General features: G+C 34.1%; 3 protein-coding genes across 5 annotated transcripts; 2 read left to right on the top strand and 1 right to left on the bottom strand.

Annotated features, from left to right (window-relative positions):
* The first annotated feature begins 4,494 nt into the window (after positions 1-4,494).
* On the top strand, positions 4,495-12,930 carry LOC107634168 (uncharacterized). The gene is made up of 8 exons (XM_016337745.3): positions 4,495-4,838; positions 5,086-6,420; positions 7,209-8,978; positions 9,811-10,914; positions 11,035-11,139; positions 11,297-11,386; positions 11,853-11,963; positions 12,043-12,930. Exons 1-8 carry the CDS (start codon positions 4,782-4,784, stop codon positions 12,586-12,588), a joined length of 5,118 nt encoding a protein of 1,705 aa, XP_016193231.1. The 5' UTR covers positions 4,495-4,781; the 3' UTR covers positions 12,589-12,930.
* Positions 12,931-13,023: 93 nt separating this feature from the next.
* Positions 13,024-14,830, top strand: LOC107634205 (uncharacterized). The gene is made up of 5 exons (XM_016337779.3): positions 13,024-13,462; positions 13,576-13,844; positions 13,936-14,149; positions 14,235-14,316; positions 14,401-14,830. The coding sequence occupies exons 1-5, from the start codon at positions 13,437-13,439 to the stop codon at positions 14,593-14,595; spliced, it is 786 nt and encodes a 261-aa protein (XP_016193265.1). The 5' UTR covers positions 13,024-13,436; the 3' UTR covers positions 14,596-14,830.
* A 204-nt stretch (positions 14,831-15,034) lies between these two features.
* On the bottom strand, positions 15,035-19,153 carry LOC107634180 (uncharacterized). Of its 3 annotated transcripts, XM_088501735.1 has the most exons (3): positions 18,501-18,935; positions 16,273-17,636; positions 15,035-16,122 (listed from the first exon to the last, which is right to left on the bottom strand). In XM_088501735.1, exons 2-3 carry the CDS (start codon positions 17,600-17,602, stop codon positions 15,335-15,337), a joined length of 2,118 nt encoding a protein of 705 aa, XP_088357861.1. In that variant the 5' UTR covers positions 17,603-17,636; positions 18,501-18,935; the 3' UTR covers positions 15,035-15,334. The 3 variants fall into 3 exon arrangements, with proteins under 3 accessions (XP_088357861.1, XP_016193240.1, XP_016193248.1); XM_016337754.3 differs by lacking the exon at positions 18,501-18,935 and adding an exon at positions 19,027-19,153 and having other exon boundaries at positions 15,035-17,636; XM_016337762.3 differs by having other exon boundaries at positions 15,035-17,636; positions 18,501-18,932.
* Positions 19,154-22,434: the final 3,281 nt, after the last annotated feature.

The raw sequence follows: 22,434 nt of genomic DNA, 5'->3' as shown, positions 1-22,434 counted from the left end.
GACATTATCACCTCAAAATCCTTAACAACAGATAACCAGAACACTAGCAGTGATGGTTTTTGGGGATAGAGATGACTTACTGCGACAAAAGAACAAAGAAATGGAGCAGCAACAGCTCCAGCAGTGCTTCCGACGACCACATTGTCGTTTTCTGGCGACGACTGCGTCGTTCCCAATGGCCAAAGGCGCAGTGGTGTGGCTGCAGCAACGACGGAGGCACACCAGCTCCTTCCTCCTCGCGGGACTCTCTTCTTCTCCTCCACGACACCAAACACCCGCAGCTGCAACAGTGACAGCGATGACCTACGACGATGACAAATATCCCCTTCTAGCGGCGGCTCCGGCAATGATGACGGCGACGCTGCCCTTCGCGGCGTGCTCTCTCTCTCTCTTCTGGCGTTCTGCCTCTTTCCTCGTCACATCTCTTCCTCTTTCGTGACAGCAACGGCGATTCGGCAATGACGGCATTCTTCCTCACCAGCGTCGTCTCCCCATCTTCTTTTTTCTTCTCTTCTTTGCAGCCTTCTCTCTTTGTGTACCTTGTGTAGGGGTGGCAATGGGTAGGGTAGGATAGGGTTTGGATGCAACCCTAACCTACCCGCTCTTAACCCGCGGGTACCCGACCCTATTCGCGAGTTACAGTAAAGATACACTATTATTATATAACTTGATCATAATTCAAAATAGAATTGACTTTTATGTAAAAAAAAATATTAAATTATCAATTAATGATTTTCTTTTAGTGGCTAAGGATCTTTTGCATTTAGTAAGAGGTTTTTGGTTCAACATCCACTTAAACATATTTTTATATAAGTATATAACATATACATATATAGAGTGCGGGTTGGTCGGGTAGGGTTGAGGCTCAACCCGCACCCTATCCTACCCATTGCGGATCGGGTTGGGTACCCGCGGGTAGGGTACATATTGCCACCCCTAACCGTGTATGTGTATTGTGGGTTAGGGTTAATGTGAGTGTGTTTGAATTTTAGAGTTAGGGTTTGGTAAAAGGGATAAGGTTAAAATAGGTATTTTGATAAAATTAGAGGGTAGAGTAGTAATTTAAAACCAAATTTAACCCAATAAAAAATTATTTCAAGAATATTATTTATTTATTAACTTACTAATTAGTTTCAAATAAGTACTCTAATTTAAAATTAGTGATAATATAATTAATTTTTTTTTATTCATAAAAATTAAATTCAAAATCTCAATATTCAAATTAAACCATATATAATTCTCATTATTTTCCAATTACTAAAACTTTGAATTTTAAATAAGAAAATACCTAATCATTATGAAAATTATATAAATCCTAATTTATTTTAAAATCAAAGTCTCATAACTTTGATTTAATTACTTTTTGTAAAATAATTTTTTGAAAATAAAATCATAAATAAATATAATAAATCACAAATAACTCACTATTTAATTTTCGAAAATTCAGAGTCTTACCCCTTCTATTATTTTCAACTTCTAAAACACTACTATTCTTACTCATTTTTTCCAATTCTAATCCCAATTTTTCTAAACTTGCTCCCTTCCACTTTTCTTTTCCATCACTCATGTTCTTCTTTCATCTTTTTGTCTAGTTTGTGTCATTTCTTTGACTCTCTATCTTCACCTTGTCTCTCTTTCTTCTAACTTGTGTCATTTAATTCTTTTTTGCCTTCATCCCTCTCGTTCATATTGACAAGAAGATTTGGTTTATCTTCACTTTATGCCGAGCAAATCTGGTACATCTTTCTTAGCAATGCCTTCTCTCATGTGATGACAGTCAGGCACAGAAACAGGAGCATGCATGTCACCATATATCTTGTCTTTTCGAGCAATGAAAGCTCTCTTCACAAAATTTAAACCAGCGACAACAACAATGAAAAAAGAAAACGTAAATGACTGAGAAATTTATTTTCTTTTTTTCCCTCCTTCTCTAAATCTTTACCTTTGATCTTTTTTTCTTTTAAAAAAAATTATTATTTTTTAAGGGAATTAATTACTTTGCAAATGGAAAATCCAAAAAGAAGAGATAACAAAACTGCCAAAGAAAAATACAGTAGTACTGCTTAATTGGATAACCAGGTTAATTTAATTTTCGCAACTATAAACTTGATATCCAAACAAATTAAGATTAGGTTGGTTAAATAGGATTTTACCCGATTACATTCAATTACTCAACGAATACTAAAATCAAATCATTTGAGTTACTCATATGCATTTAGATCTCTAAAGATAAAGATAAGTATAAAATTTAATATATAAAAATTTTAATTTATATTTTTTCAATAAATAATATAGTTTATTACTATATTCGATTACGATAAGAAAAATATCAAAATGATTCATTTAAAATTTATTATTTAAGTGGTGTATCAAAATAACAAATTGCACGCTTGATATTTTTTCCCTTCTTTTGTAAATATTTTTTCAAAACTAATATTCAATTAATTTATTTACTTGTCAGCCCAATCAAAATATTTTTCCGTCATTAAAAAAATATGCTAGAAAGTAAAAAGTTTTAGTCCTAAAACATGTTAAATCATTAAGAAAGAAATACTTAGAATACAAAAACGTACCTGAATTCATAAGCAGAGACGGATCCAAAAATCTAATTATAGAGGGGTCAGAAATTAAAATTTTGTATAATCAAATATAATGTTATATATTTGATAATAGATATAATTATAATTAATTTTTTAATTAAAAATTAATAAATACTTGTCAAATAAAAGAATTATCTCAGTCTTTATAATTTTTTTCATAATTTTTTATAATTTTACATCTAATAAAATATAAAATTATTTATTTTTAAATATTTTGTTAATTAATTTACTTTAATAAGTATTTATGTGCCGCGAATTAAATTTTTATGTTTTATATCATTATAAAATATGATATAAAATAATATAAATTAATCTCACTAACAATTTTGTTACGTGAATTTAAAATATACTAAAGTATTTTTATATAATAATAGAGGTAAAAAGTAATAGAAAAATAATAAAAAAGAAACAACTAAATTGCCAACTAAAAAAAGAATAATATTATTATAAATAATATTAAAGTATTTTTTATATAATTATAGAAATTAAAATTAATTTAAAAAAATAAATATAAAAAGAACTTTAAATTAAATAAAAAATACAAATAATATAAATGTATGTAGAAAAATTTAAACTCTAATACATAAAAAATATTAACTCTTTTTATTATTACTACGCTATTAAATTTACTCTATATAATACATCTATTATAATAATATATGAGTTTAAAGTTTGTTGGGGAGCAAGGCCACCACTTGCCCCCACTTAAATCCATCCCTGTTCATAAGCATGATTGAGAGAATTTTGTTCTTTGATCTTTTTCAACTAAAGTCTTTTATACTCCTGATAAGGCTAAATCACAACTCTTCTGATGGAAAAAGAGTAATAAATGCGACTTTGATATGTTGGCGAATAAAATCATAAAGTCACTATTTATATTTGAATATAACACTCATAAAATCCTAAATTTCAAATAAAATAGTATCGCTGATTTTATTCTATTTTATTCCAAATAAAAAATAATAATAACTTTATTTAATTCAATATTTATGACAATAAATAAAATTACTATTATATAAATCATTTAATATAAAATAGCTTAATTTACAGTTATAATTACTATATGTATTAACCATAGATAAATTAGGAAACAATAATTTTATAACCACTCTTTCGTATCCATAAACATAAAAGTTTTTTTTTATTTTTAATAATTAACAAAGTCTTAACACCCAAAATCAAAATAATTAGATTTCAAACATCAAAAGATGATAACAATACAAAAAGTATTAGGACAAAAAAAAAAGTACAAAAAGCTTTTTTAAATGGCATATATTTTTTAAAAAGATAAACTAAATACAAAATATGTATTCTTAAAAAGCTTCAAAAATTAAATTTTGACATAAAAGTTTTTTGGTTTTAACTAGTAACAAAGTCTCAACATCCAAAACTCACAATAATTAGAGTTCAAACATCAAAAGACGATAACAAACAAAAAAAAGTACAAAAAACTCTTAAAGATGGCATATAGTTTTTCAAAAGATGAACTAAATACAAAACATGTATTCTTAAAAAGTTTCAAAAATTAAATTTTGACTTTTTTTTTTTGGGTTTTTAACAAGCACGAAGTCTCAACACCCAAAAATAAAAACATAATTAGAGTTCAAACATTAAAGGATGATAACAATACAAAAAGTATTATGACAAAAAACATACAAAAAACTTTTAAAGATGACCTATATTTTTTTGAAAGATAACCTAAATACAAGATATGTATTCTTAAAAAGCTTCAAAAACTAAATTTTGACAATTTCTGCAAACATATCAAAACAAAAAAAAATATATATTGTTTTTAAATTCAGTGATCTTATACTAAATAATAAAATAAATATTTTTTTATTATTTTATTTTGCATGCTGTTACTCTCAAGTCAGTCACCTATAAAAGCTTGTTCCCTCCACCTCCTCTCGTTTTCCACTCTCACACTGCTTTTTCCAAATCATCTTCAAAACCCTAAAAATAGCACATTTCCCCCCACCACCTTCATTTTCATTCGCTTTAAATTCACACTCTTTCTCACTCACTTTCTTCAATGATGATCAATTTCCCAATTTCCCAATTGATCCAATGATGACCAATTTCGATTATGTAATGTTGTGGCATTCACATTGGAACCTCGCTGAAACATCTAACTTTTCTGAGGTAATTCATTGATTCAAACATTGCATTGATCATTTGGTGATGGAGGACAGTGATGTAGCAGATGATCAGAACTCAGGATGGTTCCAAGTCAAAAAGGTTTATTTTATTTTATTTTTAAAATTTTTTCCTTTTATTATCTCCTACGATTGATGACTTTCGCAATTGTTTTACTGTTGCTGTTGCTTCTTATTTTGCCTTTGACAATATTTGAATCTAAGGAAAGGAATGATTTAAAGTTTGTTTAGCATCTCAGATTAATTCCTCTTCTTTGGGGTTTGATTATACAAGTTTTAGTTATGTTAGGCGGTCTTATTAATAGTTATGTTGTTTCTTTCTTGCCCAGAAGCACAGAAATACCTCAAAATTCTCATTGCAGAGTTGGGTAGGAGGATTTTCAGGGAAAAATGCTTCTAACTCTATGCGGACTCAGCATTCAGTGAATAAAAATAATGAAAATTTACATAGCAAGCACAATGCCAATCTCTCAAGATTAGGGCAGAATTTTTCACAGAACCCTGTTCCTGGGAATGTTGTAGGATCTCCTTCAGTGTCAAATGAAGAAGAGGGCAAAAGTTGTCTTAATACATGTGAGATTAGACATAATAGTGAAAGCGAGAAGTTGGCTCCAGCAGCACGAATGACGGATTCTCAAGGTAAACTTGAAGAAGCCCAGAAACTAGCTGAAGTTGTTAAGCCTGACAAAGGCCAGAAAATCAGATGGGGTGATTTAGAAGAGCAGGACTTGGCTCAGCCACATGAAAAATTGATTGGAGTTGGAATCAAGTTTGGTAGTATTGGAGATGATAGTGTGCTTAGCTGCAGAAAGCCTGAGAATATTCCTGATGTAGTTCCTTGTGATTCGAATAATGCCCCAGAGAAAGACTTGACAGTGTTGGCGGAGACTGTTGATGCAGAGATTGACTCTCATCAGATCCCTCTGTTGAGATGTAAGGATGAAATGCTTGTTGAAAATGGTGAAGATGATAAGACTTCATCTTTGGAAGATTTGAAAAAACCAGAAATGGATGCGGAAAAAGTTGACCCAGATGAAGGCACATCATCTCGTGATGAGAAAAATGATGAAGTCAATAAAACAGAAAATAATAGTGGCACTAAAAATGATTCGTTTTCGGCCAAAGATGCTGTGGTGGTTGAAAATCAAGCACAAACAGTTACCAATGATCTAAGTGATATTGAAGTTTCAAAATTACCAGCACAAAATTGCAGTTCAAGCAACGCAGTTACTGCCCAGGGTACTGTTTCACAACTTCGTGAAAGGGAACCTGAAGTTGCAGGTGGTTCTAGTGCTTCTATTGAAGTTAGGGATTCACCGTATGGTAATGCAGAAAATATTGTTTCAAACTCTCATAACTTCAGTGCCTCTGAGGATGTTGATTCGAATGAAAGCAAAGAAAGGTTCAGACAGAGGCTCTGGTGCTTTCTATTTGAGAACCTGAATAGGTCTGTAGATGAACTTTATCTTCTTTGTGAGCTAGAATGTGATTTGGAGCAGATGAAAGAGGCAATTCTTGTTCTTGAGGAGGCTGCATCTGATTTTAAAGAGCTTATCACTAGAGTTGAGGAATTTGAAAAAGTTAAAAAGTCTTCTCAAACATTTGATGAAGTTCCTGTCATCTTGAAGAGTGATCATCGCAGACCACATGCTCTCTCATGGGAGGTATGCTTCATATATTATGTACAAGGAAATGTGAAAATGCAATCTCTTCATTTGCCCCCATATTATCTGCAAGGAAATGTGTGATAACATGATAGGTTGATAACATTTTAGAAATTCAAAAAAAAAAAAAATTACACATAATATCATTGAGATTTACAGGTAAAGTGAGTGTTATCTGCTTGGGCAGCTTGTGCAGAAAAGGGTGATAACAATCATCTGAGTAACATAAATGCCTAGTCCCTTTTCTTTTCCTTCCTTTTTGTTTATTAAGTACAATTTAGTACAGAAATTATTTTTTTTCTACATGATATATTTCTGAGGAACAGAATCTTTAATGAACATATTCTGTCTTTATATGTAATTTGGCTATCTGGACAATTGTATCTATATTTTGAATCTCTATTTTTTGTATACTAAGCTTGACTGTTTCAGCATTATAACCCAGCATTGGGTATTATGATTTTATTGTACAACTTCTGCATGATGCTATCCATGCCATGCTAACTGGATTTACCTAGCATGTGTGCTATTAAAACACTGTTGTAGTTTAGACTACTGTCACCAATTCATCTTCACATGTTGGACACTGACAGAAAATAAAAATAAATAAATCAGAGCATTTACACATGGTTTCATACGTTCACTTATGGTGTCTTTCCTGTTTGCTTGTTTGATTTCTGGTTTGAGGTGTGGGTCTTAGGTTACACTTATGATTAGTGCCTATAAGAGATATGTATCATGTAGCTTTTTCACACTTCGGATGATCAGCTGCTCTTTTCTGATTGTAGGTCCGACGGATGACAACATCACCACATAGGGCAGATATACTGTCTTCATCTCTCGAGGCATTTAGAAAGATTCAACAGGAGCGTGCTGGCATGCAATTGGGTAGTGACACAGAAAAGACCATTTCTAAACGTTTGAGTTCTGCCTCTGTTAACAATGTGAAAAGATCTCAAACCAATGGCAGAACAGACTTAGTGACAAAGCCAAAAAAGAATAATGGATCTTCAGATGCTAACCAAGGGAATCTGAATGTAAAACGGAATAATGTTGAAGGGGGGGAACCCAGTGCTGACACTGTACAAAGTGAATGTAAACAACCAGATAAAATATTAACTTCAGAAGTTGTTATATCTGAAAATTCTGCTTCTTTTACCACCACTAGAAGTAAAAGAGATGGACCTGGATCTGGAGTTGACAAGCTGCTTTCTAAGAAAGATAAAATGCCAACTGAAGTAGTTAATGAGAAAAACCCCAGATCAACAGATAACATTAGGAGGCAAATACCTGTATCTGAAAAAGATAAGGAAAAGAGGAATATTGCACAGAGTAAATCCTTGAATGCTTGGAAGGAGAAGAGGAACTGGGAGGACATACTTTCATCCCCATTTCGTGTATCTTCCCGCATGTCATACTCACCCAGCATTGGCAGGAAAAGTGCTGAACGTGTACGTATGCTGCATGATAAATTATTGTCTCCTGAAAAAAAGAAGAAAACCGCTTCAGATTTAAAAAGAGAAGCAGAAGAAAAGCATGCTCGTGCTATGAGAATCAGAAGTGAGTTAGAGAATGAGAGAGTCCAAAAGCTTCAACGCACATCTCAAAAAGTAAATCGTGTAAGTGAATGGCACGCTGTTCGTCATACGAAGTTGCGAGAGGGAATGCATGCCCGTCACCAACGCAGTGAATCTCGCCATGAAGCTTTTCTTGCTCAAGTGGTGAAGAGAGCCGGTGATGAAAGTAGCAAGGTAAATGAGGTGCGGTTCATTACTTCCTTAAATGAAGAAAATAAAAAATTGATATTACGTCAGAAGCTCCATGAGTCAGAGATGAGGAGAGCTGAAAAGCTTCAGGTTATAAAATCTAAGCAAAGGGAGGATTTGGCAAGGGAAGAAGCTGTCCTAGAGCGCCGAAGACTCATTGAGGCTGAAAAGTTACAGCGTCTAGCTGAGATTCAGCGGAGAAAGGAGGAGGCCCAAGTCAGAAGGGAAGAGGAAAGAAAAGCATCAAGTGCAGCACGGGAAGCAAGAGCAATTGAACAGCTTCGAAGAAAGGAAGAAAGAGCCAAAGCACAACAAGAGGAAGCTGAACTTTTAGCCCAGAAATTGGCAGAGAGACTAAATGAAAGCGAACAACGTCGGAAGATTTACCTAGAGCAAATTCGGGAGAGAGCAAATTTGAGGGATCAATCATCCCCTTTGATGCGTCGATCAATAAATAAAGAGGGGCAAGGTAGATCTGCCCCTACAAATAGCAGTGATGATCCTCAAACAAACATTGCCTCTGGCACAGGCTCTATCCTTGGAATTGGCAATATCACAATGCAACATGCAATGAAGAGAAGAATTAAGAGAATTAGACAAAAGCTTATGTCGTTAAAGTATGAGTTTGTTGAGCCTCCTCTTGGAGGTGAAAGTGGTGGCATTGGATATAGAGTAGCAGTCGGTGCTGCCAGGGCAAAGGTTGGTCGGTGGCTTCAAGAACTTAAAAGACTTAGACAGGCAAGAAAAGAAGGTGCCACAAATATAGGGCTAATTATTTCTGAAATGATCAAGGTATTTTTTTATATATAATTTTCGGTTTTTGGGTTTATTGGAAATCATGTTTCCTTATTTATGGATTGAGAATTTTGTTTTAACCTTGTTTCAAAGTTATGAACTTTGAACTATGGAATAAAATTTGAATTTAGATCCCCTAAATTTTGAATTTTCACTTGAGAGGGTAAAGTGTGATCTCTCACCTTTGAAATAAATGGTGAGAAATCACACTTTACCCTCTAAATTGAAGTTCAAAATTTAGATGATCCAAATCCATAAAATTTGATGTGCATTGAAATTTTTTCTGCACTTTGAAATATGTTGCGCTTCTTAAAATTTCACTTTATGGGGAAGTCTTGTTTAGTTGGTAAATAAATATTCGTTTGGAAGAATTAACCATCCAACAAATCCTTGTTCCTGATTGTTATGAAACCACTCATCCCAAAAGCTTAAGCTGATGGGAGAAGGTAACATTAATGGTTATATCTCTAACACTCCCCCTCAAACAAGAGCCTCTTTTTGGGTTTGTTTGATTTTGCATAGGCCTTCTTTTCTCTTTTATTTGCCTTATGCCACTTTTGGGGTTCACCAAGGATCGAACTCTTGACCTTTCGGACATAGAGCTCTGATACCATGTTATGAAACCACTCATCCCAAAAGCTTAAGCTGATGGGAGAAGGTAACATTAATGGTTATATCTCTAACACTGATTATATGCTGAACTGAGGTTCTTTTCTAGGACATGTTTACTGTTTACATTTGTGTTGGTCCTTCGCATTGTAGAACATAACTGCTATATTTATCTTGTAACTTGTGCTTGTTTTTAACTTATATATCTATTGTATTCTAGTATTTGGAGGGAAAAGATCCTGAGCTACAAGCATCTCGTCAAGCTGGACTACTTGATTTTATTGCTTCTGCCTTGCCTGCTTCTCACACATCAAAACCTGAAGCATGTCAGGTTACATTGCACTTATTGAAACTACTGAGAGTAGTAATATCTGTGCCTGCAAACAGGACTTACTTCCTCGCACAGAATTTTTTGCCTCCAATCATCCCTATGCTGTCAGCTTCTCTTGAGAACTACATAAAGATTGCAGCATCTATAAGTTCACCCAGTAACATAAGTTTGCCATCATCGAATAAAGCATCCGTTGAGAACTTTGAATCAATTTCTGAAATATTAAATAACTTTTTGTGGATTGTTACTGCAATTTTTGGGCATGTAAGTTCAGAGGAAAGGCAACTTCAGATGCGGGATGGCTTGCTGGAGTTACTGATTTCCTATCAAGTGATTCACCGGTTACGAGATCTTTTTGCACTTCATGATAGGCCTCAGATGGAAGGTTCTGCATTTCCTGCTCCCATTCTCTTAAGCATACATCTTTTGGTGGTTTTGACTTGCAGACCTGGAACAGTGAGTTATATTGATTGGGAATCTTCTGCTGTTGCAATGCAGCAGGAAATTGGCAGCGAAATGACTAAGTTTGCTGATTCTACACATTCTTTCTTGAATAACTCCTGGGGAGATTATGGTCCCTTGTCCACTATTAATGGTAGCACAGTTATGCATTTACCTGATGTCCCAGAGGACAGACCATTGGATGAAATAGTTAAGATGAACGGGAGTGATGAAGCCATTTCTAATGGCAAGGATTCTAAATTGGAGCATAATAGCTCTGCTAAATTGAAAAATGATGATATGATCAAGATGGATGAGCCAGATGAACTGAAGAAAAATCAAAGCAGGGGTATTATCAATTCTTCTGTTTCCCCGAAAGATGAAAAACATGCAGGGGTAATTGTTACAGCACCAAAGAATGGAAAAGTATCAAATTCGGCTCAGCCACTGGCATTTCTTCTTTCTGCTCTTTCCGAAACAGGACTTGTTAGTCTCCCTTCTCTTTTGACTGCTGTTCTACTGCAAGCAAACAATAGATCATCCTCTGAACAAGTTAGTATTTTGCAACCTGCAAATACATTGATGAAAAATTGGTGGTCTTCTTTCATGCTAATAAGTAATAACTATATATTTTGAGTCATATCTAAGTTGAATGGCTTCATTTTCCTCCAGGGCTCATTTATCCTTCCATCTAATTTTGAAGAGGTGGCAGCCGGAGTACTAAAGGTGCTGAACAATGTGGCACTTTTGGATCTTGTATTTTTGCAGCGAATGCTGGTGAGTGTTCTCATTCCCTTGTCAATGTAATTAATTAGTTAGATGTATCTTAAAGCATGCATGGGTATTAACTTTAGCATTATTTCGATTCTTTCCTACCAGTTTTCCTTGTTCTTTGCTGATTTTTTCCCATTTCTTAATGTTGTTTTGCTGACAGGCTAGGCCAGATCTGAAAATGGAAATTTTCCATTTAATGAGCTTCTTACTTTCTCATTGTGCTGGCAAGTGGAAAGCACCTAATGATCAGGTAAATCACCAACAAATCATAAGTTTGAGATTGAAGGGGATTCTTTTCACTTTAATTCTTTTGACTGATCTTTGTAACACAGGCTTGCTTAACTAAAGGAGAATCTAAATGAAATATTTGACCTCGAATTTGTTTTGATAAAGCTTGCAAAACATATACAGGCTATGTGAAACTCTTGATAAATATACACTCATCTCCATCTAGCTTCCTGCACTAAATTACCTTCCTATATTTAGAAGTTTCATCTGACAGATTTATCAGGGGAACATATTTTATATCTGAACTATAGTGAGATGTAGTGTAATTTCATCTAACTTCCAGGAAGATCAACTTAATTCACCCAAGAAAATGAAAAAATTTGTTCATTGTTGCTTCCATTTAATTGCATGATTTATGCCTTTGGTTAATTTATTAGAGGATTCTTAGTTCTTACTTTAATAATCTGCATTGTTTATTTTTTCCTCAGGTTGGTTCATTAATGCTTGAATCTCTGTCACTTCTGGGACACTTTGCATTATTCCATCCTGGAAACCAGGCTGTTCTTCGATGGGGAAAGAGCCCTACCATCCTACATAAGGTCTATGAATATTTAACAAGTGTTGGTTTATTTGTTCAATTTTCTAGTGATGATCTAATGTTCAGCTGTACGACGACAGGTATGCGATCTGCCTTTTGTTTTCTTCAGTGACCCAGAGTTGATGCCAATCCTGGCTGGCACATTAGTAGCTGCATGTTACGGGTGCGAGCAGAACAAGTTCGTAGTCCAGCAAGAACTGAGTGTTGATATGCTACTTTCGTTGCTCAGATCTTGCAGAAGTTCTTCACCTGCATCTCAGCTTAACCCAACCTTGGACAATTCCTCAATTGATGATTCTAGCGAATGCAATCAATTAGGTTCTGAATCCAGAAGGCCTCTGTCGGACATTCCTACAAAACACAGCCGTTCCAATGTCAATGGTAAAGGCTCTCGCGCCTCCTTAATAAAGGTTGGTGCTTCAGGTAATAGCATTAAAACTGGCAGGATAAGAAGCCTAAGGGATGGCAAGGCAACCAAGAGTTCTGAAGAAATGGCTACCAAGAACACACACTGTGTTTTTGAGACCTCAACTTTAATGTTGCACTGTAGATTTCCTCACAGCTTCATTGATAAAGTAGAGCAATTCTTTTCTGCAGAAATTCCAAATGGTGTTGATGAAGTGTGAGTGTAAAACATTTTAAACTCATTTTGATAGACACAGATCTTCAAGTAGATGTTGCACACTGCTACTACCAACAGCCACATGAAAGATATTGAGAAAAGAAAAAAAAAAGCTGACATAACCAGTCTGAGTTATATACACCAAAGCTCCTTTTTTAGTCACTTCATGCCAAAGGCATTGAACCCTTATGGAAATATACATAGTACAGGTTGAGCATTTTTGTATTATATGTAATAGAAAAAAAGGATTTGTGATATAGCTGTCATTATCTATCATCAACTGTAATTGTATCTTATATATATGGTGGTCTCGAAGCATCATAATTCCAAAGTTCCAATTTTTATTTATTTATTTGGCTTTATTTACTTAAAACTAAAATTTTCAATTATTAATCTTTTTATACTATTAAAAGTTTAAAACTTATACAATATAAATATAAACGAAAATTATAATACATGTTAACTAAAATTTTCCTGTATGCCATTTTTTTTTCTTTCAAAAAAGTAAACTAATAAAATCATGTTATCTATCTTTACCCAAAATTCATGACAGAACTTGCCTGTAAAAGTGCCATTATACCTTTCATTAGAGGCTTGTGTTCTGACCCCTGATTATCCCAGGAAGCAAGTAAAAGCTAAAATCTCTACAAAGTTAACAAAAGAGGTCAATGTGCATGTGGGGTGTTGTAGTTTACAGACATAGAAGGAAAAAAAGATCCTTTGCATCCTTTGGAGACTGCTTGTGGAGTCTATCTTCCTTTGTGTGTATGCTGCTCTGCTTTATCAATAAAAGCTGCTCTTGGTTGATCTTCACACATTCAAACAAGTTGTAACAGATTTCAAATTCTACGAATGGAAAACAGGCAACATCTGAGAAGGTATTTTGTTTTGTGATAATTTCTTTCTCTATGCCAATGTCTCTTTGAAGAACTGTTTCTTACTGCATCATATCACTTATTTTTAATGAAAAATCAATGGCATTCTATTGTAGGGTGTCATTTACTGATCCACAAGCACCAAAACATCATGGGTATGCTGGTACTAGAGATAACAATGCTTGGAGCTGGCTCAAAAGGACAAATTTTCATTATGAAGATATAGATGATGAGCATGCAACTTCAGTTGCAGCTGCAGCATTTGCAATTCATTCTCTAGAAGAAGAGGAATCGTGCAATTCGCAAAAGATAAGAGAGGGTCCCAAATCTTCAAGGACTCGAACTATGAGAACAAAAGAGAACATATCTAGGAACCCAAGTTATGGTAACTAGATAAGTCAAGGCAATATGCCTAATCATTCTATGGCCGATTTTTTAAACCATATTTTAAGAATTGTTTGTGTTCGATGTGGCAGCTGAAACTTCAATGAAGAGGTCATTTGGACAAGATCCTAGGACAAAGGAAACAGCTCATCCAGTTAGACGCTCAAGCAGTGTATCCTCTCCAATGCCTCCACCACCAGCTCAAGCAGTGCATCGAAAGGAGAAAGGCATTCCAATACAACACAAAAATGTCTCAACTGGACCACAAACTTGGCAAAAGACCAACATAGAGAAGATTCAACAGCGGTAATGTTCATTACTTAAGCAGCTTGTTTAATTATGATTTCTTTTTCTATAAAATATAAGCTATTATTTTGGGAAAAATTTTCAGGTATGAGAAGATAAAGTCAAAAATTCTTTCTTGGAAGTGTGTGAAAAAGATTCAAACCAAATTCCAGATAGAAAGGAAGAAGGTTTGTCACAATTCTGTGTTATGTATGTATAGATATATATTTTTTCAATTTGTGAACATAGCCTCATAGCTTGTGGAACTACAGAGAGAACTGAAGAAGAAAAGAGCAATGCAAACGCTGAATCATCGGAATAAGATGGAAAGGATAGGTATGTTATCACAAGGATCAAGAGTTGAAGACAAAAGAAGAAATGAAGAGTGGGAGGCCAGAGAAAACTCAAACAGAATCAGGAAAACTGGCAAGGTCCCTGTAAAATGTTCATGTTTCAATCCTAGATAGAATCAAACCTTAGAATCAAGCCGTATCTTCTCTCCAACCTGGTTTCATGAAATCCAGTTATAAGTTTACAACATACACAAGACACAACTATGGTTGATTATATATACAGATGAGATTACATCAATATTTGATGTTCAAACTGTTGTTATTATATCACAACTACTCAATGTTCTGGTTGTAATACATGTATTAATGAAATAAAATTGGTCATATCTAGTTACATTTTGTCCCAGTATTCAATTTGCAGTTGCCATCAATATAGCATAGGTGAAAGAGTATCTTTTTGTTCTGGCTTTAAGTAAATCCATTTGATAAAATAACTAAATGTGTGCTCAACTATGTATAACATTTATTCAGAATCATGAAAATTAAAAGTAGCTGAGTTCCATCAAATGAGAAAATGTTGAAGGGAAAGAAGTGAGGGGAGCTGATTCTTGAATGATTATTAGTGCAAAATCTCTTTATTAGCAACCACTAAATCACTAACAGTACAAAATAACAGTGAAATCCCCTCATTCACCAATTCTTTATTAGCAACCACTAACAGTACAAGAAACAGCATTAACAATCCCAGCTCAACAAATCCAAGCCACAAACAATTGCAGTTTCAGAAAGCTGTGACAGAAAATCAACTCTCAGAATCAGACATTTCCTCTTGCATGTATGTATCTCTCATGCTTAATCATCTATATATACACACCATTTACATGTTGAACACATTTCAAGACCTGAGGCAAACTTAACATGGTGTGCTTACTTCTGGTAAAGCGGACCTGGACTGTCTACGGGAATCAATAGATATTACTGTTTCAAATGCACCAACAAGTGCCTTGACCTTGCTCTTCCTGACCTCAGCAAGCATGGTTGCTGTCTCTTCAATCACATTGTTATACAAACGCCGGTTTGCTTTCTTCTCCACACTTGGGGGCCTAAGTAACACTTCCTCCTCAGATTCTGGTTTTGAACCATCTACCTCTGTACCAGTCTCTCTTGCAATGCTTCTCATTTTAATTGCTTCTGCGATTTGGAATTTAGGTGAATATATTTCAGTTATGACATTTGTAGGAGCATTGATATCTCTAGGATTGTCATAATTAAGGGTGCGCACCGGCCTGAATTTGAGTCTCCTTGGAATGTTGTTGTTCTCAGGCTGAATTTCAATCACCTTTCCTCTCCTAAAAGTAAGCTTCCGAGGAGCAACCTTATTTGTTTCCCCAACTACTGTGCTCACTCTTGGCTTGACTTGATACCCCATCTTCACATTTTCACTGTTTCCTGTCTTCTTCAAAGTAGCATCATCGTGTTGTTTTCCATTGGAAGTGTTTAATGAGAAATCAGATAATGATGTTGACCGTGAATGTGATTTTTTGCCTTTGCCTCCAGAGGATATAAGAGGTTTTCCATTGAATGAGAAATCAGATAATGATGTTGACCGTGAATGTGATTTCTTGCCAGGTTTTCCATTGGAAGTGTTTAATGAGAAATCAGATAATGATATTGACCGTGAATGTGATTTCTTGCCTTTGCCTCCAGAGGATACAAGAGGTTTTCCATTGAATGAGAAATCAGATAATGATGTTGACCGTGAATGTGATTTCTTGCCAGGTTTTCCATTGGAAGTGTTTAATGAGAAATCAGATAATGATATTGACCGTGAATGTGATTTCTTGCCTTTACCTCCAGAGGATATAAGAGGGAGAGATGAACCTGATGGTGTTCGCGAATGTGATTTCTTGCCTTTGCTTCCAAAGTTTATAAGAGGGAGGAATGAACCTGATGGTGTCCGCGAATGTGATATCTTGCCTTTGTTTCCAAAGGATATAAGAGAGAGAGATGAACTCGATAGTGTCCGGGTATGTGATCTCTTGCCTTCACCTCCAGCGGATAGAATAGACATAGACTCACTTGGACAAGTTCCATGTCCAGCATGATTAAGACCCTTCGTTGCTGCTGAAGGCAACATGCTGTTGTGGTCAGAAGGTAGAGTATGTTCGTCATCTAGAGTATGCACAATTTCATGTAGAATGTCATTGCTGGCTAATTCAGGTTTGGCTTCAACCTTCCCATTACCTTTCCTAGAAGACACACTTTTCAAGTTCTTGGTAGTCTTGGCATTCAAGCTTGAAGCTTTCTTCGTCGTACATCTTCTTGTTACTTCCTTGCCTTCAATTAACGATGGCTTTGTCTTCTGTTTGCTATTGATTTCAGAGTGTTTTCTGCTGCTTGAACAAGAAACAACTTTGTCTTTTATTGTCTCCCCTTTTGTATGACTTGGATATTCCTTGTCTCCAATAAAAGCTAGAATTTTTGAAGATTCTTGCTGTGCTTGCCTTAGATTCCTCCTATTGTGCTCCTTGGTTGAAATTCTTAAATCGGTGTTAGTCTGCTCCTTGGTGGAAAATCTTTGATCACTGTTATTCTGCTTCTTCTTCTTGTGCCCCTTGGTGGAAACATTTGTTTCTTCAGTTGTTGAATTTTTCTCTGAATTGACTGTTGCTTCATATATTACTTCCTTGGTATCAACAAGACTATTCGAACTTCCAAATTTTGATTTTGGAGAAGGCTTTGAATGGCTTACTGATTTTCTCAGATCATTGTTATTGTGCTCCTTGGTGGAAACATTTGTTTCTGCAGAAGGTGGTGAATTTTTCTTTGAATTGACTGTTTCTTCATTTATTACTTCCTTGATGTCAGCAAGAGTATTGGAACTTCCAAATTTTGAAGTTGTATAAGGCTTTGAATTAATGCCTGATTTCTTTGTCCATGCCAAAGAAGTTATATTCTCTTCCTGTACTTTGTTTTTGATTCCCCCTGTGGAAACAGTTACCCTTTTCTTTGCTCTTTTCCATGGTTTAGCTTCGGTGGTGGCATTTTGGATGCCGAATTTGCACAAATCATGACACGAACCCTGCGGAGCGCTGAGATAGCGCGAAGCAGTAACCTTAGCTTGATCTTTGGTGAAGGTTGTTATTGTTTCAATATCATAATCTTCCACTGCCATAACCATTCAAGGTTCAACCAAATAGTTCAGATCAAGAACCCTGAAACAGATAACAACTCTGTAAGAGATATGAGGAAAGGGTTTTATAAATTGAAGGACGTTAGCCAGATCAACATAAGACATGTATGAGTGAATATGAGTGAATTTTCTGTTCTAATTTGAGAATCCTAGCAAGAGCAACAATGTAACCAAGCTTGTTTTTTTCTCATTGGCATGAAAGCATTTCAAGGAGCAGGATTAACTTGAATGGATCCATTTATTGTTCACCACTTGTTTACCCTGAAAACTACCAAAATAATAATGAAAAATCTTCACTGGACAAAGTCTTCTTTGAAAGGGCACTAACCATTCCTACTTTCCTAACAATGTAAATTTCATGTATATATATTGCAGCTTCAACGTTCAAATTTGCCCATTTAATTCCATGATTAGTAGACTGCACAAAATGCAGAATTGTATAGCAAAGAAAGTATGTGAAATATGGCACACCATATTATTACAATGCTATTTTCATATTTAGACAACTTCAAACTGATATGAATCCAGCAAGAGAAAAAGGGGGGGTGGGGGGGGGGGGGAAGAATTGTGACATACAACTAAAAGCATGTGCAAAATCATCACAAATTGATTCGGATTCAGAACCAAAAAAAGAAAAAGGTTCTTAAATAAACCAGCATTGATTTCTGTAAAAAAATTAATTAATGATCCTGCGTATGATCTGATTGATCATCATGAATTCATAATAATCTCAGGAGAGAAAACAAAAACAATCCCCTGAAATTAAGTCATACTTCAGAATCATAATCATCCTTAAAGAAATTGCATGGATCATCATCAACAATTAAACATCCAAGCTAATTAACATGAAATGTAACGGAAAATGAAGGACGATGAAAACACAAACCTTGTTTTTTTCTCCCTAAGAAGGAACGAAATTAAAGAATGGAAAGAAAAGAAAAAAGTAACCACAAAACAGAAATGAAATGGGAAATGGTTATGTTAGGTGTTAGTGTGTCAACCGAAAGCGCGTAATTGGTTATTGGCAAGAAAAAAAGGTAACGGTTTTGCACAGAGAGGAGAAAGGTGGGGGAGAGTCCCCACTCCCACCGAAAAGGAAGAGTAACAACTCTGTCAACCCTAACCCTAACTATGTAAAAATTGCAACCCCATCATTCTCGGATTTCGATTTTGGACCAACATTAACGAAATCCAAATATAGAATATGAGATTAGATTATCAATACACTAAAGTTAAACTCTATTTTTTTAAACAAAATGAAATAGCAAAATTTTAGTTTATCTGGACGTGCAACTTCATTTTATTCTATTTTTTTAGAATATTATTATTAGGGTCTTAGGTTTTGGACTTGAAAGTTGAAACAGATTGATGAACGAACAAAATATGTGATATCCATGGTTGAAACGACAAACCTCCATTTCAATCTCATCAGGTCACCAATGACAATCATCCATTCAAACCAGTACCATTCATCAGTCATCACTAACACCAAACAAGAAAATCCTAGTCAAAATTGAATACCAATACATTACACCAATTTTTCTTGTTTTAATTTTATAAATTTAAAGTTTTTAGTAGTCTTTTAGACTTATTAACTTTTTTCCTATTTTCTTATACGTTGTTTAAAGAATTTAATTTGTTAAAAAATTTTACACAGATAATAAATCTCACTAAAAAATTGTATAAAATTCTTTACACAGCATAATAAAATTAAGAGAAAATGATAAATCGATCATTAATTTGTTGGTTTGTGAATATTTAAGTCCTTAAAAATTTAAAAATATATTTAAGTTTCTAACTTCTTTAAAATCTAGACACATCGATTTCGAGTATAATTTGTTTCATTTTAAAAATTCTCTCGTGTGTATCCGTATCAATAAGGTCAGTATGATGGAAGTTATACTTGATTTTTTTCGTTAGGTCTGACAAATCTAAGTGAATATGAGGGATCAATATGTTTAGGATTTAAAAAGGTCAGGAAGTTAATTAAATGCATTTTTAAATTTTTGAGCACTTAAATGTTCACAGATCAACAAGTCAAGAACCTATTTGTTCTTTTTTCTAAAATTAAAAATGTTTAAATATAATTTTTTATAAATTATTTTAATCTTATAAATTTTTTATTATGATTTAATCTTAATAAATTATAAAATCTAAATATATTTATTCGATATAAGAATAATATGATTAATTAAATTATTTTTTTATTTTGGTTAAAATTATAAATAGAAATGGATTGAGTCGAGTCAAGCTTTGGTTTTGACAAGATTGACTCATATTATAAATTAATGATCCAAACTTAAGTTTTGTAGAGGCTTTTCTTTATACTCGAGTTTGGTTTGTTTAAAGCCTACAAGCCTCTTTATAAAATAGGAGAGTCCCGCTACACATCCAAGTCATTTAGTTTATACTGTGAGACTTCTTCTTCTTCCTTCTCCTCCTCCTCCCCCTCCTCCTTTTTTTCATTATCGGCATCGTCACCACCACCATACCACCACATCCATCTCCTCCTCTTCCTTCTCCTCCTCCTCCTGTTTCTTTTTTATTTGAATTCTTTGATCTCCTCCTTCCTTTTCTTCTTCCTCCTCTATTATCATTATCGTCATCACCAACAATATCAATATTTTGCTAACATCTTTATTTATTCTGATTCTCTGTGGTGATCAAATGAACTAAAAATATTATCAAAACGAAACCATTGTATAATACCAAATGAACCAAAAATGGTCTATTATATAAATTCGAATTCAGAAATACTTGCGTTTCGAATGAATCGAAAATTAGCTCAAAATGAAACCATTGAATAATACCAAATGAACCGAAAATTGTCCATTATATAAATTCGAATTCGATGATAACGATAACGACAATATGTATTTGAAGAAGACAATGATGATGATGATGATGATGATGATGATGATGATGATGATGATGATGATGATGATGATGATGATGATGATGATGATGATGATGGAGGAGGAGAAGGATGAAAAGGAAGGAGGAGACGAAATTCCAATAAGAGGAGGAGGAGGAGGAAGAGGTGTTGGTGACGATGGTAACGAAATTGAAAAATAATAAAAAAGGAGGAGAAGAAGAAGAAGACGTAGTATCCAGAGTAAAGAAGAAGAAACACGTAACTCAAATCACTTGGATAAACTTGGATGGAAAATTGCTTGTATGTGAAGAATTACTCTTTTATAAATTAGAACTCAAAACAATACACTTAAAAAATCTAAATTCACCTTAAATTTATCCTAAAATTTATAATTCATTACTTGTAAAGTATATTTCATTTATAATTAATCGTTAGTCACATATCATAACCATATTTATAATTTATAAACATTTTTTTTGACAAAAAAACTACCATCTTAACTTATCTTGATTATTGATTTTTTTTTGTTTTGTGTTTAAAATAAGTAAATAGTTAAAAATTAAGAATTATTTATTTTTATAAAAAAATTTTGACAAGCTAACCAACGAATTTCGTAGGATTTTTTTAAGCAGAGAATCTTTTTTTTTTTAATTAACAAACCTTTTAATAAGTCCAAACCTAACCTATTTAATAAAACGAGTCGAGCCACAAATTCCCATCAAATAACCTGGCTCACCTCCTCCTTTGGTTAAAATATACGCATCTTAAAGGAATAAAATTTTATTTTATACAATCTTAATAAAAAAATAATAAAGTAACAAAAATTATATTCTAATTTCAACGTCTCCTACACGACCTTCTTCATGCATGGCTGCTGTCCCTGAAGCTTCGAAAGACACCTCCGATTTCGAGCGACATTGGCATTGCCGTTGTCCTTGATAGGCTCTCAGGCAGCCACTGTAACAACCTAGTTTTTGAGTACGCGAGGTCTTTTCTGAAGACACGGATTTCTCCGGAAGTTCAATAAAGGGAACACCTCTGCTGTACATCAGGCATCTTAATCCTCATTATCATTATGCCATCTTTAAGCCAGGACCTCTTTTGAGGCAAGCTCGACGACACAGTTACGAAGAACCTAGTTTTTGAACCGTATCGGTTTGGAGCTTTTGATTCTGGTTTCCGTAAATAGTTTCAGTTTGACGAACCGGACTTGATTCATGAGAGAAGAAAGATAATAGTATAATATTATCATTATATTAGTACTAGAAGCTTTTTGAATGATATTATAATATTACCTGATCTGTTTTAGTTAAAAATAGAAAATCGGTTTAACCGGGTTCACAGTTTAGTGGTGCAGCTTAGCACCAGCACTCTTTGATGACTTTAGCAATGCTAATGCTTCATCATAAATGTTCTATTCTCATATTAAATATGTTACTAGTGTCATTTATGCTAGTAGCTCAGAAAAGAATTTTTAGAGATATTTTTACAAGTGTTCCGATACATCTAGTTTTAGTAGTTATACACCTGAGATATTTTAATATTATTTTAATCCACCTCCAAGCCAACCAATCACAACTCACCCTACACCCCGAAGACCCCTAAGGCTGGTTCATTTACTCCTTGTGGCCGAAATTTTCAAGAGAGAAAAAGAGAGAAAAGTTCTTAGTTCCAAATCTTCAAAGCTTGATTTCTTTTGAACTAAAACTCAAATAAAAATTTTAATCTAATCAAAATGATCATCTCTTCTTTCTCTATATAATCACATGACTTATAAAGGCTGGAATCAAGGTGAGATGGCTGCACCATCTCCCTTTTGTTTCTGTTTCAAGGAAACATGCTTAAACATGTGTTTCTTGATGTTCTTCCTTAATGCTTCACTTGACTTGTGGGACAAGAAACGTTAATTTCTAGAAAGTTTAAGGTGATAAATCCCTTTCTAACA

The sequence above is a fragment of the Arachis ipaensis genome, chromosome B1, assembly GCF_059453495.1.
Source record: "Arachis ipaensis isolate K30076 ecotype BB chromosome B1, ASM5945349v1, whole genome shotgun sequence".
In the NCBI taxonomy this organism is placed as follows: Eukaryota; Viridiplantae; Streptophyta; class Magnoliopsida; order Fabales; family Fabaceae; genus Arachis; species Arachis ipaensis.
This window is presented reverse-complemented; position numbering and strand designations above follow the sequence as displayed.

Excerpts from the sequence above, each read along its gene's own strand:
- LOC107634205 (XM_016337779.3), top strand. The coding sequence starts at position 13,437 with ATGGAAAACAGGCAACATCTGAGAAG. Across the intron at positions 14,150-14,234 it reads ATAGAGAAGATTCAACAGCG|GTATGAGAAGATAAAGTCAA; the intron begins GTAATGTTCATT and ends AAAAATTTTCAG. Across the intron at positions 14,317-14,400 it reads TCCAGATAGAAAGGAAGAAG|AGAGAACTGAAGAAGAAAAG; the intron begins GTTTGTCACAAT and ends GTGGAACTACAG.
- LOC107634180 (XM_016337754.3), bottom strand. The coding sequence starts at position 17,602 with ATGGTTATGGCAGTGGAAGATTATGATATTGAAACAATAACAACCTTC.
- LOC107634168 (XM_016337745.3), top strand. The coding sequence starts at position 4,782 with ATGGAGGACAGTGATGTAGCAGATGATCAGAACTCAGGATGGTTCCAA. Across the intron at positions 10,915-11,034 it reads ATAGATCATCCTCTGAACAA|GGCTCATTTATCCTTCCATC; the intron begins GTTAGTATTTTG and ends ATTTTCCTCCAG. Across the intron at positions 11,387-11,852 it reads GGAAAGCACCTAATGATCAG|GTTGGTTCATTAATGCTTGA; the intron begins GTAAATCACCAA and ends TTTTTTCCTCAG.